The sequence below is a fragment of the Zonotrichia leucophrys genome, chromosome 18 (genome assembly GCF_028769735.1).
Source record: "Zonotrichia leucophrys gambelii isolate GWCS_2022_RI chromosome 18, RI_Zleu_2.0, whole genome shotgun sequence".
NCBI classification, from domain to species: Eukaryota; Metazoa; Chordata; class Aves; order Passeriformes; family Passerellidae; genus Zonotrichia; species Zonotrichia leucophrys.
In genome coordinates, this window is record NC_088187.1 from 1,467,096 (window position 1) to 1,483,857 (window position 16,762).

Here is a 16,762-nt window from a genome sequence, read left to right on the forward strand (position 1 = left end):
TTTGTGGTATCCCTTTTTTCTTCTAGCTGTGTTGGAAGTAGCTCCAGCCTCACTTCAGCTCTCCCTCTGCAAAGCTGCTGCTGCTTGAGTCCAACAGCTGTGCCAGGGTCACATGTCAGTGGCTCCTGAATGACTAAAATTACTTTTATGAGTATTTGAACAGGGGGTCTGTTGTAAGTGAATGCACCACAAGGAATTAGTTCACACCCATTTATTTGACAGTCACTTTCAGCACTAAGATAACTGTGGTTGCTCCCAGGGCAGCAGCTGGAATGAGATGAGGTGTTGGAAGGCACAAATCACTGTGGGAACTCATCACTCGTAGATCCAGTCATGTGCGCAGGGCTTGAAGTCGATGAGCTCTGCGGGTTTGAACCACAGGTTGATCTCCTTCTGTGCACTCTCCACAGAGTCGCTGCCATGGATGATGTTCCTGTGGAAGGAGACAAACATTGATCCCTATAAAAATACACCTCCAGCAGCCTTGTTCTCAGTTTGCAAAAATGTGGATGAAGCATCTAGAGTGGGGAGACTACTGCTGTTATTTCAGGTAGAGTGTTCCAACACCCCACCCCTCCAAGAGCTAGTTATGCCTATCAGGGTCACTCTAGAGCTACTGTTCTGCAACAGCCCCTGCCTGAGCTTACATGCTGCTTTGGGGAAGAGCTGGACTGCAAACAAAGTCAGCTTTGTACCACTTTCCTAAGTAGCAGATATGCACTGTGACCTGCAAATAAAATACAATCAGACTAAGGTCTCTACCACCAATTTTGGTTTTCCAGAATAAAAGACTGCCAACAGTTTTTGTGTTGGCAGGTAAACAACGAGTAGGAGTTGTTTTAACAGACTGAGTACAAACCTTCCCACTTGAATGCAGAAATCACCACGGATGGTGCCAGGCTTGGAGTCTGCAGGGTTGGTTTCCCCCAGCATTACTCTCCCAGTTTTAACCACATTGAGTCCTTCCCATACCTTAAGATAAAAAACACAAAAATTCTGTTAAGCCATGCTTATGCAAAATACTGACAGTTCAGCTTTGCTCCACCATACGTTGCAAAAAAACAAAGGTTCTACCATTAAAGATATTAACCTTGCCTAGATTATCTCTAGGGCTTGTAAAGGTGACAAGGGAAAAAAACAACTGAACTGGAAGTTAATGTACACAGCGAACTCCCAACCTTTTGTGTTGTGGAACAGGGACACCCTGCTGAGTGTTCTCTCCTCTGTCATTATCACACCAGGAGATGCTACTAGAGCAAGTACCTTGTTTTGGGGGGAATGTAAAAATTAATGACACAGAAGTTTGTGTCAGAGAGCCTGAGCTTTTTTTGCCCAAAACAGATTTTTTGGCACAGAAGATTTGCTTTCAGGAATTTTGCTTTATACATTTATACATTGAGCATTTTAATACCCATTTTATATGAGCACTTTTCTTATTATATAGAAATTTCACTGTCTTAATTTTTTCTTTTGCCACTGTCAGAACAAGGTAGTTTAAAAAATATTCTTAATAATTTATAGAGCAAGAAAAATATATTCAAGAAAGTAATCTTAAACTGAAATGAAGTCACTTACCATGGCCACAACAGGTCCAGAGTTCATGTATTTAACCAAACCAGGGAAGAAGGGGCGGTCTTTCAGGTCAATGTAATGTTGTTTGAGAAGGTCTTCAGAGGCCTTCAAAAGGACAGATTTAACTTTAAATATCATTTTCTGAATGTCATTGAACAAAAGGTGTTACAGGTGTTAGACTGTGGCGTTAGTGATTAGATTCACAATTAATGTTACCAGCAATGCTGCAGTGCTATTGTGTGTATCAGTGCGAGCTCCTGCTGTAATATTAAAGGAGTTCTTTGTGGCTGTGCTGGGAATTGTCAATATGATTTCTTTGCACGGCAGTGAGCCTCTGCAATAAGCAGAGTACGGGGAGTACGGGGTTCCGGGGTGATGTTACCCAACACAACCTTTCAGCCTAGGCCACTCCACCTCTCAATGCAGCAGGGCTGCATTAAACCTCTGAAGCAAAATTCGCTGGTTATGGAAAGGGTAGAAGCCGTGTGCCGGGGAGGAAGGGCCTGACGCGCGCTCCAGCACAGGCGCCATCTGATCCCAGTTCTGCCGCAGGAGAAGCCGCAAGTGGAGATTCGCGGTGCGGGTATGGTGAGCCCTTCTCGGGCAGGGCACGGACAGGGTTTGGGGGCAAGGCGTGGGCACTCACGTGTACGAACTTCATGGCTACGAGCCGGAATCCTTTCTGCTCGAACCTCTTGATAATCTCCCCGACCAGCCCGCGCTGGACGCCGTCGGGCTTGATGGCGATGAAGGTGCGCTCGCTGTTCCCCGCCATGGCGCTGCGGGCGGGAGCGCGGCGTGAGGGGACGCGCGGCCTCAAGGTCGGCGACGGCCATGGCGGTACCGCCCTGCCACGCGGCACCGCCACGGAATGTCCCCCCGGCCCCACCGAGCCCGGCCCGGCCCCGCCGAACCCCGCCGGGCCCCTCCGCCTGCATCCCCCATGCCCCTGGAGCGCGGGGCCCGACCCGGCCCGGACTCACCTATCCGGAGCAGCCGCCGCCGCTACCCTCCGCACCGCTGCCGCCGGAGGAAGAGGCGCAGGATGAGGCGTGCACGCCGCAGATCCCCCGCCCTGCGCAGAGGAGGAGCCGCCGGGTCGGCGCCGCTTCCGGGGCGGGATCGCCAGCGCCAAGCGGAACCGGGCCGGGCCGGGATGAAGTGGGACTAGGCCGGAGAGCGGCCGCTTCGAGGCCCGGGGACCGCGGGGTGGCTCTTGGCCAGCCCTGGCCGCACCTGCCGCCTCCGCCGCCTCGAGGGTTATTTACAGACGCAGCAACTGTGGCTTAAGCCTTTAAGGCACTGAAACGCCGGCGGATGTTTAACACAACTAAATAAATTTTTACTAATTTTTTGCTGAGTTGGCTGCTTTCAGGTATCCCCGCGGCCTGAGGGTTGGTCCTGCCAACCAGGCTGCACTGCACAGCACGGCTACAGCTCTTCAAAAGCATATTTATCACAGAAAAGTGATGTGGGACCTGTAACACAGGAACATTATTGATAATTTTACTGGGAAGATGAAGCTGCCAAGTGTCAAAACCTCACAGTCCCTGAACCTGTGTCACAACATGAAGTGGGGAGTGTGTTGTTACTTTTTATGATGTTTACTGCTTGGCCCTTTCCTAGTTGATAAGCACCTTTGCCTGAGCAAGTTATAATCGCACACCATCACTGCAGCTGGGATATGAATGAAATAACCTCTGCAGTCCTTGCACTGTCTCTTATTGAGGGGCCAGTTAGTGTCCTCACAGGGTCAGTTAGTGGTTTCACACTGGACCTGCTCAGGTACCTCAGCTATGCAGGATTGCTGGCTTCCACCTCTTCCCGGTCACATCATATTAGAAACACTAATCAGCAGCTTCCTGACAACCCAAGCACCTCCAGATAAAGCACAATTCTCTATTTTGTGGAATTGAGATGTCTCAAGTAACCTTTCAAGCAAAGATTAAACTGGAGACCACTCATCTCATGCTCAGGTTTGTCAATATTCCCTTTCCTCCAACTTCTTTTAACCGAGTGATTTATCTTCTATAACATTGAATAGTTTCAGAAGTGGGGCTCACAGCCTCACCTACACCTTCATAGTTAGAGAATTTGTTCCACTTCCTTATATTCATTAATTAAAGACAAAATATTTAAGATTTCATTTTATTTCACTTAAGAAACAGCAAATATTGTTTTATTTTGTGCCATCTCTTTTTAGGAGCTTGATATCACCATAAGGTATCATAAGCCTTCCATTCAACATTCACTGCATAGTTCAGTATTCAGATACAAGAATTCGCTCTGGGGGAAAAAATAGAGGAGCTTGAGCAACTGATTCCATGAAACTGTTGCTCTTAGTGAATAAAATGTTGCAGAGAAATAAATACATAATATCAATCCCAACTTCCTCATCCAGTACAACTTTTGCTGTTGAAACTGAAACACCTTCTGCGTTGTTATGACTCTACTTCTTTACATCATTAAATACAAAACCATAGTGATGAAGTCACTTCTAAAACAACTTATCCAAGAACGATTTGCTTTGAAGTTCCAGCTACTGAGGAAACTACACTAATGAGAACACAGCTAAATTACCTGCTGTTCAGCCAGCAAAGCAAACACCACTTATTGCTCTGTGCAATGTCAGAGAGCTGCTGCACTGAAGTGGCTAAGGGTAGAATCTCCCTCATCCATCCTCACATTAATCTTCTTTTCACATAAAAGAACATTTCATCAAGCCTGGCTGGTTAATCGGTCCTTAAAATACTACATAAATCCCATGTGGAAGGAAAAAAGAGTGAGTTGAAACGGTGTCAGTGTGGAGGAGAGTTGTCATTTTAGCCAGTTGAGCTCTTTATGGGCACAGCATGTTCTGGGGAGAGAAATGAGCTTTTTTTTCTGCAGCCATTTTAGGAATGGGGACACACTTGACTTAATATTAAGTAAATCCTCAGCATTTGGGCATATTATCAATGCATTTACACACCATCAGTTGTCCTGTAATGTTTTAGCAAAGTTAACCTCTGACTCTGAGCTATTTGCATATTTATTTACTAAATAAATTTTTACCCTTTTTTTTTTGTTTACTAAAATACACTCTTATGACTATAAAATGCTTCAGAAAAATATATGTTATCTATTCTGTGTTTTCATCTCATATCTCTCAGTCCCAGAAGCAGCTTTTAAAATGTGCAATTCCATCTATAACTTGACAACTTTTAAATCAAAGAAGTAGCAAGCACTGACCCTGACATCCACAACAGAGCAATTTCACTGTTTTCTGAGGTTTCTACCAGGGAATTCTTTCAAATAGCTAGAGGCTAGCAGCTGCTTATGGACATGGGAATATCAGAAGATCCAGGCTGGGTGTTAATCATAGATCCACTCATGAGCACAGCTTCTGTAATCAACCAGTTCTTCAGGAGTGAACCATAAATTGATCTCTGTCTCAGCACTTTCCACAGAATCACTGCCATGAATGATGTTCCTAGGAAAAGAAAAGGTGAATAAAAGAGAAAAGGAATTCTTAAAGTAAAGTAAGCTTCTTGTTTTGAAGTGATTCCCACTATGGACAGAAGCTTTAAGTAACAGTAAAGTACAAAAAGACACAGCATAGGCAGTGCCAGCTTTGCTCCTCATTTTTGTCAATGGGGACAACCATGACTTGATCCGTATCCTTAGATACTAATATGTCATGGGCACAGGGAATGGCAGCTCCATGTGTAAAACAGAGAAGGATGGAGCACAGTTCCTGTAGATATCATGACATAACACTTAGCATTTAGTGCTTTTGGGTGATACCAAATGTTTTAAAATTTACTTTCCAACTTGGACACAGAAGTCCCCACGAATAGTGCCAGGCTTGGAATCGAATGGATTGGTTTCCCCCAGCATCATTCTTCCAGTCTTAATCACATTAAGACCTTCCCACACCTTAAAGAAAAAAAAAATCCTTTCAGATTATTAAATTTTAGCAGCAGATAAATTATACCATCCACAAGAACACAGGGCTGTCCATCATGGCACAAATCACTATCTGAATATTTGTCACAGTGAGACAAATTTATCTCCAATTCTTCTGTCAGATTCTTGAAGCATCTGCACACATGGTCCCCCTCTGTACAATCCCTCTCCTCACAAAGGGTGGGGAGAAAACCATTTTCCATCTCAGTATGGCCAACAGTGTCCCAGAGCTGTTTGTTCATGGGAGAGCTAGGCCTCAACTATTTTACAAACACATTATCAAGGAGAAAAAGAGAACTAAAGTTAAAATGTTCCACCATCCTTTTTCAGCTTTCTTACTACATGGCATTTCAGAGTGAGGCTTTTGTGCAGGTTTACTGTTTCTCAAGGTCCTGGTTGTGATTCCTTTTTGCCCCTGCCCTCTTCCTCAAAAAACTGGCTCAAAGGAGTGAAAGATTATGAGAAAATATTAAAGAAAAATAGTTAACAGCCCATCTTCCTAATCACAGTATTTGAATCCAGATTTTGAAATCCTTTAAAAAATAAACTGGAATTCAGCAGGTGACACAATCTCATTGCAGGGAAGACAATCAAGCAGTGTGGTTTTCCTTGACAGGAACTCACCATGGCTACAACAGGTCCTGAGTGCATGTACTGCACCAGGCCATCGTAGAATGGCCGGTCCTTGAGGTCAATGTAGTGTTCCCTCAGAAGGTCCTCAGAGGCCTGGGTTATAAAACAGACAGACAGAGAAAAAAGCTTACAATAAGAGCTTAAGAGCATAGTGAAATCACAGAGGTAAACCACAGAGCATTGATAATCCTGAAACTGGCACGCACTTTAGAATTCAGTATTTCCAGCACCTTCCTGGGAGTACTTTTGGTCTATATGAATTTGAACTGTTTGCTTTAACTACAACTAAACTTAGAAAAGATTTTTTGTCCATGCAGATAGTTTATGTGACCTGGGATTTGTAAAAGATACTCAAAGATATTTATTTGGCATAGGAGGCACCTGAAAGAATATTCTCTTCAGACTAAGGGCATCAGGTTACTAAAATTAGTGTGCTTAGCATGTCTAAAGCATTTAGCCAGAGCTGGGAATTGGAACTTTTCCAAAAACATCCCAAGTACGACTTCTCAAAATTTCAGTTTTAAATGTTACAGAGGCCACATTTGTTGTTACAGCATGCTGCTGTACTTGAAGGCTACAACTCATATAAAAAAGTAGACACAGCAATTGAGGAGAGCTTACTTGTATTAATTTCATGGCTACCAGTTTGAATCCTTTCTTCTCAAAGCGTTTGATGATCTCCCCCACCAGTCCCCTCTGGACCCCATCAGGCTTGATGGCAATGAAGGTGCGCTCCTCAATGGCAGCCATGATCCTGAGGAGGGAGGGAACAGAATTTGTTATTCCAGGACTGTGAGATCCCAGTCCATCCCAACCCTGTCTGCTATAAGTGTAATTAGATTTGCTGCATCTGAGTCAGTAATCCATGGTCTCCAATGTTCGAACAAACCAGTGACAGCTCACAGGTTTTCCCAAGTGCTGCAGGAGTGAGTTTGAAGCAGTGGAAGGGTGCCAAGTGTAAGAACAATCACCGAATACCGAAATCAGAAAAACTGAACGGAAAGGAAGCTAATGATCACCACAGATCCATCTTCCAGTGCCGTGCAATAAATTAATAAATTAGTACAAACACAGAGTTTTCACCTGGAAACCAGCAGGACCAGAGGGGCTCTGAGCCCTGCGCTGGAGCACACCTGAGTGAGCAGGTGAGGGATGCAGGGGCTGCGCGGAGGCTCCGCGCGGGGGTGCGGTGACACTGCCCGGGGACGGAGGGACCCTTCCCGCTGCCCCGCAACCCGGCTTACCCGCTGGTGGCCCAGTGGCTCTGGCAAACCTTGAAGCCTTGTCCCTCGCCGGTGGCCCGGTGGCTGTGGCAAACAGTGTCCCACGCTGATGACCTCGGTGAGTGCCGGAGCCCGAATACTCCACTGTTCCCTGGGCGTCTCCCACAGCCCGTGTCCCCCGCTGTTTCCCCGCGGCTCTGGCAGCCCGTGTCCCACGCCGGTGGCTCTGTCAAGCCGTGTCACCGCGGGTTCTCACCCGGTTTAGCCGTGCCCCACCCCCTCGCCCCCGCACAGCGGCTGCCGTGGCGACAGCGCGGCCTCCCGTCCGTGCACAGCGCCGTTACCGCCGCCAGCCCCGATCGCCAGGGGGGAATTCGGGATCGATCCCTGTGCCCGATCCCCCGCCCGGGAACACCACCACCCACCCAATGCCTCTTCCCTCAGAGCAGGAGTGCCGGGCTCAGCCCTTCCAGTCTTGCCTGCTGGATCCCGGTTTTTATTTAACAAAAGGCACATTACGTTATTTTAATAAAAATGTCGTTATCGTACTGTTCTGCTTGTATTTCCTCTTTAAATTAGGTAATTAATTTTGTTTGGGTTTTTTTTCTGGTTATACTATATTAGCTCTTTGAGTCAAAAGACCCTTCAACCATTTACCTAACCCTGAGCTGCTTTGCCTTGAGCATTTTATTGCCTTTAAGGGAATTGAGGATAAAGCATCTGGATGGAAATCCATGCTTGTCCTGTTTTTGCTTCCAAACTGAGGTGGACTTGCTGGGCTCCGCTTCTTGGCTGTTCTTGAAAGCAAAACAATGAAGATTTTGCTTCCCTCTGGGCAGGACTTTGCTGCTTGACAGGGAAAAGTTCAGCTTTTTGATAACATGGATTTCCTTACTTGGGATCCCTTCTCTTCACTACAGTCCATCACACATCCATGTGGTACTTTTGGTTCTGGTGGGAGACTCCAGATCTGACCTAAGCATCTATTCAACCAACCTGCTGTCTTGTATTCAGGGTCCTTTTCCATCACAGTTTCCAAGAGCTCTGATTTAGCAGATGATATTTAAAAAAATAGTGTCATACATTCTAGCAAGTCCTCCTTGAGGTTATTTTGAAATTAGAGTTTCTGAGTAGTCTCCTGACAATGCAAATCCAATTTATTCTCTTTCTTTGATACACATTTATTCAAGATGTTTCATACTACTTAAACAAACTCTAATGCTGTAATCTTCACTATGGCAAAATAATACATAAAAAAAGAAAGGTCTCTAGAAACAGGATGTTTATAAAAATATCAAGTTTTAAAGCAGCAATAGGACATCTATTTACAGTATTGTTAAATCTACATCATTTAATGATTAAAGCTTAGGACTTGCCCTAAGGTGGGCAAGCATGACTTCCAGCTTTACCATAGGTCTGTTCTGTGATGTGTGCCAAGTCTTTTAACCTCATTAAATAAGGGTCAACTCTGCCACTTTTGAGATTAATCCATGATTAGCAGAGCAAGTTGTTACTGTATAAACGAGATTTTGCTTGTTGCAAATTTTACCAAGATCACTTAATAACATTGGAAATTACATGTTTATCTAAAATGTGAAGAAGTAGAGAGTCTAGACAAATAATTTCAAAAAGATAGACTGATCATGGGAAAGAAGTAAACACCTTCAAAGTTGTCAGTGAGTGAACTAAGTGTAACTGTTGAGCTCAAACCATTTCCACATTACGTAAACCCAGTAGAGATTTTTAAAACAGGCTTGAGACAAAGGACTGACTGTGAATGTCTCCAGACTTCAGGAGAATTTAACACAGCTCCAGCTTTGCTGGTTTGGGCCCAGTTTTACACTGGTCTCAGCTCACAGCCTCTGTCTGTACCACTCGGAATATTAGGGGTTCTCATCAAAACTCGTAATTTGTGCTGTGTTCCTCTTGCTCCTTGTAACCAGAGTCCTCACTCTGACATGCTTTGTTGCTCCAGGGTATCCTACTCTTCATTTAGCTGAGTGATGCTATCATTCATCAGTCTTTATCTTGATTTCTGTTGTGCTTTAAGGTATAAACCAGAATAAAATTAACCTTTTACATAAAATTTCTTCCTCTAGGTAAAGTGACAGTTAAACTTTTCTAAATCCAGAGTGATCCAAGTGATCCTGGTAAATTGCAAATCAATTTACTTGATGCGGTGGGGCTCCTGCCTCTAGCCAGGGAGGGAGAATTGTTTCTTTTGGACTATGTGGATCCAATGGCCTGGCACATCAGAACCACAGAAATACGAAGCTTTGGTTGATACTGGAGCACACTGCATGTTAATCCCATAGGGATCTGTGGGGGCAGAAGCTGTTTCTAGTGCTGAGGTGACAGGGGGGTTGCAGCAGTTGACCCTGTTGGAAGCTGAAGTGAACTTGACTGGGAAGTAGTGGCAGAAACATCCTATTGTGACTGGTCCAGAGATCACTTGTATTCTGGGCATGGATTTCCTCTGGAGTGGCTCTTACAAAGACCCAAAGGATTCAGGTGGGCTTTAGGAATAGCTGCTGTGGAGGCAGAGGACATTGACCCATTGAACACCTTGCCTGGAGTGTGACAGAGTCCTTCTGCACCTGGACTCCTAAAGGTGGAGGAATATTATGTCCCAGCTGCAACCTCAACAGCGTACCACTAGCAGTTTTGGATGAATTGAGATGCCATCGCACAAGAGGATCTGTGAGCTGGAGAGCCAAGGGATGGTCAGTAGGGCCCACTCACCCTTCAACCGTCCCACCTGTCCTGTGCACAAGCCTAACAGAGAATGGAGATGGAATGTGGACTATCATGCCTTGAATGAAGTTACTCTACTGCTGAGCACTGCTGTGCCGGACATGCTGGAACTCCAGTACAAGCTGGAGTCCAAGGCAGCAAGGTGGTACGCCACCATTGACATTGCCAACACATTTTTCTCCATTCCTCTGGCAGCAGAATGCAGGCCTCAGTTTGCTTTCACCTGGAGAGGTGTGCAGTACACCTGGAACCGATTGCCCCAGGGGTGGAAACACAGCCCCACCATCTGCCATGGACTGATCCAGGCTGCACTGGGAAAGGGTGAGGCTCCAGAACACCTGCAGTACATTGATGACATCACTGCATGGTGGAACATGGCAGCAGAAGTGTTTGTGAAAGGAGAGAAAATAATTCAGATTCTCCTGGAAGCCAGCTTTGCCATCAAAAGAGTAAAGTCAAGGGACCTGCCCAAGAGACCCAGTTCCTGGGAATGAAGTGGCAAGATGGGTGGCATCAGATACCCACTGAGGTCATCAATAAGATCACAGTGATGTCTCTCTCCCAACCAGCAAGAAGGAAACGCAAGCTTTCCTAGGTGCCATAGGAACGCTTTTGGAGAATGCACATCCCTAAGTACAGCCAGACTGTGAGCCCTCTCTACCTGGTCACTTGCAAGAAGAACACTTTCCATTGGAGTCCTGAACAGCAACAAGCCTTCACCCAGATCAAGCAGGACATCCCTCATGCAGTTGCCCTTGGCCCAGTCAGGACGGGACCAGAGGTAAAGAAAGTGCTCTATTCTGCAGCTGGGAACCATGGTCTGTCCTGGAGCCTTTGGCAGAAGGTGCCTGGGGAGACTTGAAGTTGACCACTGGGATTGTGGAGCTGAAGTTACAGAGGGTCTGAAGCCAACTACAACCCAACAGAGAAGGAAATCCTGGCAGCCTGTGAAGAAGTCCAAGGTGCCTCAGAAGTGATCAGCACAGAAGCACAACTCCTCCTGGCACCCTGACTACCAGTACTAGGGTGGATGTTTAAGGGAAAGGTTCCCTCTACCCACCGCACTACTGACACCACATGAAGCAAATGGATTGCCCTCATCACACAGTGTGCCTGTATTAGAAACTTGAATTGCCCTGGGATCTTGGAAATAAATACAAATTGGCCCAAAGAGGAAAATTTTGGTCTGACTGACAAAGAGGAGCAGGAACAGGTGACCCATGCTGAGGAAGCTCCACCATACAACCAACTGCCACAAGAAGAAACACGGCACGCTCTTTGCACTAAGAGTTCCCTTGTTGTAGGGACAAATCAAAAATGGAAAGCAGCTGTATGAAGCCCCACATGACAGGTTGCAGAAACTACTGAAGGAGGAAGGTGAACTCAATACTTGCTGAACTCAAAGCTGTCCAGCTGGCCTTGGACATTGTTGAAAGAGAGAAGTGGCCAAAGCTATACTTTTTCATGGATTTGTGGATGGTAGCCTATGCTCTGTGGGGTTGGCTGGAAAGGTGGATAAAAGCCAACTGGTAGCATAGAGGAAGACCTGTCTGGGCTGCTGAGAATGGCAAGACATTGCTGCTCTGGTAGAGAAGCTACCTAGGAAAGTCTGCTGTGTGGATGCCCATGTCACCATGTAACAAGGAGAAGCAAAACAACAAACCAGGTAGATCAGGCTGCAAAAATAGAGATATCGTAGATAGATTTGGACTGGCAACATAAGGGAGAGTTTTTCCTAGCTCAATAAGCCCATGATGCTTCAGGCTATCAGAGCAGAGATGCCACCTATAAGTGGGCATGAAACCAAGAGGTGGATCTAACCATGGACAGCATCTGCCAGGTTATCAGTGACTGTGAGATGTGCGCTGTGATCAAACAGGCCAAGCGAGTGAAGCCCCTGTTGGTATGGTGGACGGTGGTCCAAATATAAGTATGGGGAGGCCTGGCAGATCAATTACATCGCACTGCCTCAAACCCGCCAAGGGAAGCGCTACGTGCTCACAATGGTAGAGGCCACCACTGGATGGTTGGAAACCTATCCTGTGCCTCATGCTACTGCTCAGAACACTATCCTGGGTCTTAAAAGCAAGTCTTTTGGAGGCATGAGGCATGGTACCCCTGAGAGGCTTGAATCCAGCAAAGGGACTCATTTCAAGGACAGCCTTATCAACACCTGGGCTAGGGAACATGGCATTGAGTGGGGGTACCATATTCCTATCATGCACCAGCTGCTGGGAAAGTTGATCAGTGCAACAGACTGCTTAAAACCACCTTGAAGGCACTGGGCGGAGGGACTTTCAAAAATTGGGAGCTGCATTTAGCAAAGGCCACATGGTTAGTTAATACCAGAGGCTCCACTAACCAGGCAGGCCCTGCCCAATCTGAACCCTTGCAAACAACAAATGGACATAAGGTTCCAGTGGATACCTTTTCCCTACCAATTTCCCAGCATATACACGAGATGTACCTCTCTTGTACATGTACCTCATGTACACATGAGAGGTATGCTGGGAAAAACTATTTGGATTAATTCTGCCTTGAGCAAAGACAAACCAGTCCGTGGGGCTGTCTTTGCTCAAGGACCAGGTTGTACCTGGGGGGTGATACGGAAGGATGGAGAGGCATGATGCATACCTCAAGGGGACATTGTTTTGGGGTAAATCATCCATCACACTATGCCTGTATCTAGATCTAGATGTATGTATGTATATAATTAAGGTAATGCACATTATAAATTATCAAATCGTGAACCAAACTTATAAGAAAATTTAGCAAAGATTTATGAATTTGTCTGTGAGACCGAAGTTCGGTCATCGAAAACCACCACAGCCAAAGAGTCAGAGTCGAGCCCGGGATCGGTGCCAGGTGAACACAGATCTGACCTCCGAATGTCAGTCTCTCCCTGTTCACAAATGCTGCCTCACGCAGCAATTTTCTTATTACCCAAAGAAACTGGATCAAGTTTGGGAGTTCCTATATATAATGATTTGGGAGAAATTAAACAAAACCGGGAAAGTGAAATAGAAATTGGGAAAATCCAAAATTGTAAAAGCCAAGTTTAGATCCCAAAATCTGTGTTAAACAAAGTCATCCGGCTACAGGCAGTGTTAAAAATAAAGAATTCAATTATTAGGGACATTTCAAATGAAATAAAAAGATTGGCATGTGTAAATAATCAAGATCAAACTCCTACACTTGATCCCAGTGGGTGGGAGAATTTAGAGATTTTCAGAAAATATGTATGAGAAAAAGTGGTTTTTCTCGCTGTGTGTGTACTTGGAGGATTGCTCTTTTTACTATGCTTATTTGTCTGTTTTAGTAAAACAGTATTGGCTGTACAAACCAATCTGAAAAAACCAAGCCAAGTAACAAGGTTAAGTAAGCATGATTACCAAAGTACACAAGAGATTTACAGTAGATTCAAAACAAAAAATTGTGAGTTGATGCGAGCTTAAGAATTTAAGCTCGATCAAAGAAAAAGAGGGGGGACTGTTATGAACAAAAATTCAGTTAATATTTTTTTTGTGAGAAAGTTGCAGGGGGCAGCCAGGTCTCAGGCGCTGCCAGGGTTCTGTGTGCTTTGTTATTGTAATCACGGGTCATTGTAGCTTATCACCCCTTTTGTATTAGTAAAGGCCCTGGCTGGGGTGGGGTGATGGCCCTTCCCCAAGCAGTGCGCTCTTCCAACATAGGGAAGACACCTGAGAGGGTGGGGGGGGGTTATGCAAAGTGACTCCAAAGTCCAGAATGCTTTGTGGGACCCGACTCGAGATGCAACGAGAAAACCCCAAAAACAACGAGCCAAATAAGAGTTGAGAGACTAAAGTGATGTCTGGATGTGAGGAGCCGAGTGCTGAGCCTGCAGAGATGCTGAACACCTTCGGAGCCCCTCTCGCCCTGAGCAGAGAGTCGTCTGGACGCCGGGACCAGACAGGACCGAGCCAGGCAAAGTAACATCTGACGGGGACATCAAGCCCTAAAAAGCTCCCATGAGGACTGGATCCCCGACTCTGCCCCTAGTGGACAGAGCTGCGCATATCCTCCTCCTCTGAGTCGCCCTGGGAGACGCGACGGGGACTGCAGCCCTGCCGAGCCGCCCAATCCTGAGCTGATCACTTTTAATAAAGGCATTAAAAAGGAGAAGAAGTCTCCTGGCCTTGTTTATTTCATATGGTATGGGATAAGGGGTGGAATGTCTTGGGGATTGGCTTTTTATCCCATATCCCATATTGGTTTTGTTTTATGTCTGGGGTGGTCACTGCTGCCCCCTTCCCCCTTCCCTGATGTAATGGGTTAAAACTTTAAGTTTGTTCATCAAAGCTGACAAGGTTGCACCATCTCAATTTGTTTGCTTAAGTAAATTTCCAGACCTAAAAGGATAAGGAAGGTGAAACTAAAAGACAATGGGTTTCACAAACATTTGTTTATCTGTTTAGTAAACTGTTAATATGGGTGGGGGGTTTGCTATGATTGATAACACAGTATCAGCTTATCCACTCAGTAAACCTAAGATTCCAGGAACTCAGCAGATTGAGCCTAAAATTCCAGGAATCAGACAAAGGAAAATACCAACCTTCATCTTCAAACCTCCGGGGGCTGGAGTATGACCACCTAGACACAAAAGAAGAATACGCAGAGTACTACACATCAACCCGGAAGCAGGACTGTGTAAGAACTCCACGAAATATCAGGAGAGTGCGGCAGTGGTAGAGCGGGGACTCTCCTGTCGCCCAGCGCACCCGGGGCGCTGACTTTGCCTATTATCGCTTGCTGTATCAATTAATAAATTTCATTTTATTTGGACTTATTAGTCGGTGATTAATTCCCCACCCCAACTAACCTATAACACCTGGCTTTCAGTGTAACGTGATGGGTTAGAGCCAGCCCAGGATTTCCTGAGAGAGTTGCAGGCAAGGGATGGTTGCGTCCTCCTGATGGGGTGATTTCATCTCAGTGGCCGTGCAGTGCCATCCCTCTGATGAGAGATACTATGTGGCTTTTGCCCATTTTTTTCTTTCCCTTTGGCACTGTGTCTGGAGCTTGCTTCTCTGCTGCTTAGGAGCCCAGAGCCACTGCATGCCACGCTGGGACCAGGAGCATGCCTGTCCCATGTTATGAACAAAAATTCAGTTGATTTTTTTCTGTGAGAAAAAAGCTACGACTATTGCTGGGCTGCTGCTTGTATTATGGTAATTACGGGTCGTTGTTGTTAATGGTTGTTTTTGTAGTAGTAAAAGCCCTGGCTGGGGCGAGGTAATGGCCCTTCTCCGAGACAGTGACGGGTGGGGACCTCCCCGAACAGCGAGGAGAGACCTGGGGGGGGGGGGGGGTTATGCAAAGTGACTCCAGGACCAGCACGCTGTGTGGGACTACGGCTCCAAACGTACTGAGAAAACCCCAAAAACAACGAGCCAAATAAGAGTTGAGAGATTGGAGTGATGTCTGGACGTGAGGAGCCGAGTGCTGAGCCTGCAGAGATGCGGAACATCTTCGGAATCCCTCTCGCCCTGACCACGAGAGTCGTCCCCAGCGCTGAGACCGAGGGGGACGGGGACGGGAAAAGCAACATCGGATGGAATCACCACATCCTAAATGGCTCCCACGAGGACCTGATCCCCAGCTCTGCCCCTGGTGGATAAAGCTGAGCATATCCTCCTCCTCTGAGTCGCCCTATGGGAGAGACGACGGGAGACCGCAGCCCCGCCGAGGGGCCCAATCCTGAGCTGATCATTTTTAATAAAGGCATTAAAAAGGAGAAGAAGACTCCTGGCCCTGTTTATTTTGTCATCTCATGTCTGCTCACCTCTGCTGATCCAGTTGGCTGCTTCTGAGGTTCCTGCTACAGTCCATTTCGCCATCCGGGGGCGCACCGGGACTGGCTAACCTGTGGGTTTGTGAAGGAAGCGCCTTTCCAGCTCTCCCGCCGGCCCCCCACCATTACCCAGGTGCAGCCGCGGGGGAATCATCGCACCTGCCCGGCCCGACGGGGCCACCAGCGCCCCTGCCGGCTGTGACCAGGATGACAGCGGAGGGGAAGGTGCCTGCAGTTGCGAGAAGGCTGAGAAGGCTTCACTGCTCTCGGGGTTCTGCTGGGGGTTGCTGCTGCTGCTGTTGTTTGTTTGCCTTGTTAGCCACATACATATACATATACATATACATATACATATACATATACATATACATATACATATACATATACATATACATATACATATACATATACATATACATATACATATACATATACATATACATATACACATACACATACATACACACACACATCCACACATACACACACACATACACATACATGTACAGAACTGTTTTTCCTTTTCCCGTATCTTTGCCTGAAAGCCGCTTAATTTCAAAGTTGTAATAATTCAGAGGGAAGGGGGTCACGTTTTCTACTCCAAGGGAGGTTCCGCCTTCCTTTGCCCTTGTCTTTCAAACTAGGGCAGTGTCTAACTGCTAAAGAGAAACAGGAAAAAAAATTCCGTCATAGAGATAATTTCCAACAATTTAAATGAAAATTTCACTTGAGAATATGTATGAGAGTACATATCATGTCTTTTAAAAATTATTTTTTAGCTGGAATTATGTATTTTTTTGGTAATAATTAAAAGTCAAAC

At 46.0% G+C, this 16,762-nt stretch overlaps 2 protein-coding genes across 4 annotated transcripts; both read right to left on the reverse strand.

Moving 5' to 3' along the window:
• Nucleotides 1–196: 196 nt before the first annotated feature.
• LOC135455536 (nucleoside diphosphate kinase) lies at nt 197–2,712 on the reverse strand. Its single transcript, XM_064728852.1, has 5 exons — nt 2,556–2,712; nt 2,219–2,351; nt 1,576–1,677; nt 860–972; nt 197–433 (listed from the first exon to the last, which is right to left on the reverse strand). The coding sequence occupies exons 2-5, from the start codon at nt 2,345–2,347 to the stop codon at nt 316–318; spliced, it is 462 nt and encodes a 153-aa protein (XP_064584922.1). The 5' UTR covers nt 2,348–2,351; nt 2,556–2,712; the 3' UTR covers nt 197–315.
• A 249-nt stretch (nt 2,713–2,961) lies between these two features.
• LOC135455534 (nucleoside diphosphate kinase A-like) lies at nt 2,962–7,771 on the reverse strand. Of its 3 annotated transcripts, XR_010442338.1 has the most exons (6): nt 7,398–7,768; nt 6,775–6,907; nt 6,145–6,246; nt 5,378–5,490; nt 4,804–5,044; nt 2,962–3,050 (listed from the first exon to the last, which is right to left on the reverse strand). XR_010442338.1 is itself a non-coding variant. In XM_064728851.1 (5 exons), exons 2-5 carry the CDS (start codon nt 6,901–6,903, stop codon nt 4,927–4,929), a joined length of 462 nt encoding a protein of 153 aa, XP_064584921.1. In that variant the 5' UTR covers nt 6,904–6,907; nt 7,427–7,771; the 3' UTR covers nt 3,711–4,926. The 3 variants fall into 3 exon arrangements, 2 of the variants coding, with proteins under 2 accessions (XP_064584921.1, XP_064584920.1); XM_064728851.1 differs by lacking the exon at nt 2,962–3,050 and having other exon boundaries at nt 3,711–5,044; nt 7,427–7,771; XM_064728850.1 differs by lacking the exon at nt 2,962–3,050 and having other exon boundaries at nt 3,711–5,044.
• Nucleotides 7,772–16,762: the final 8,991 nt, after the last annotated feature.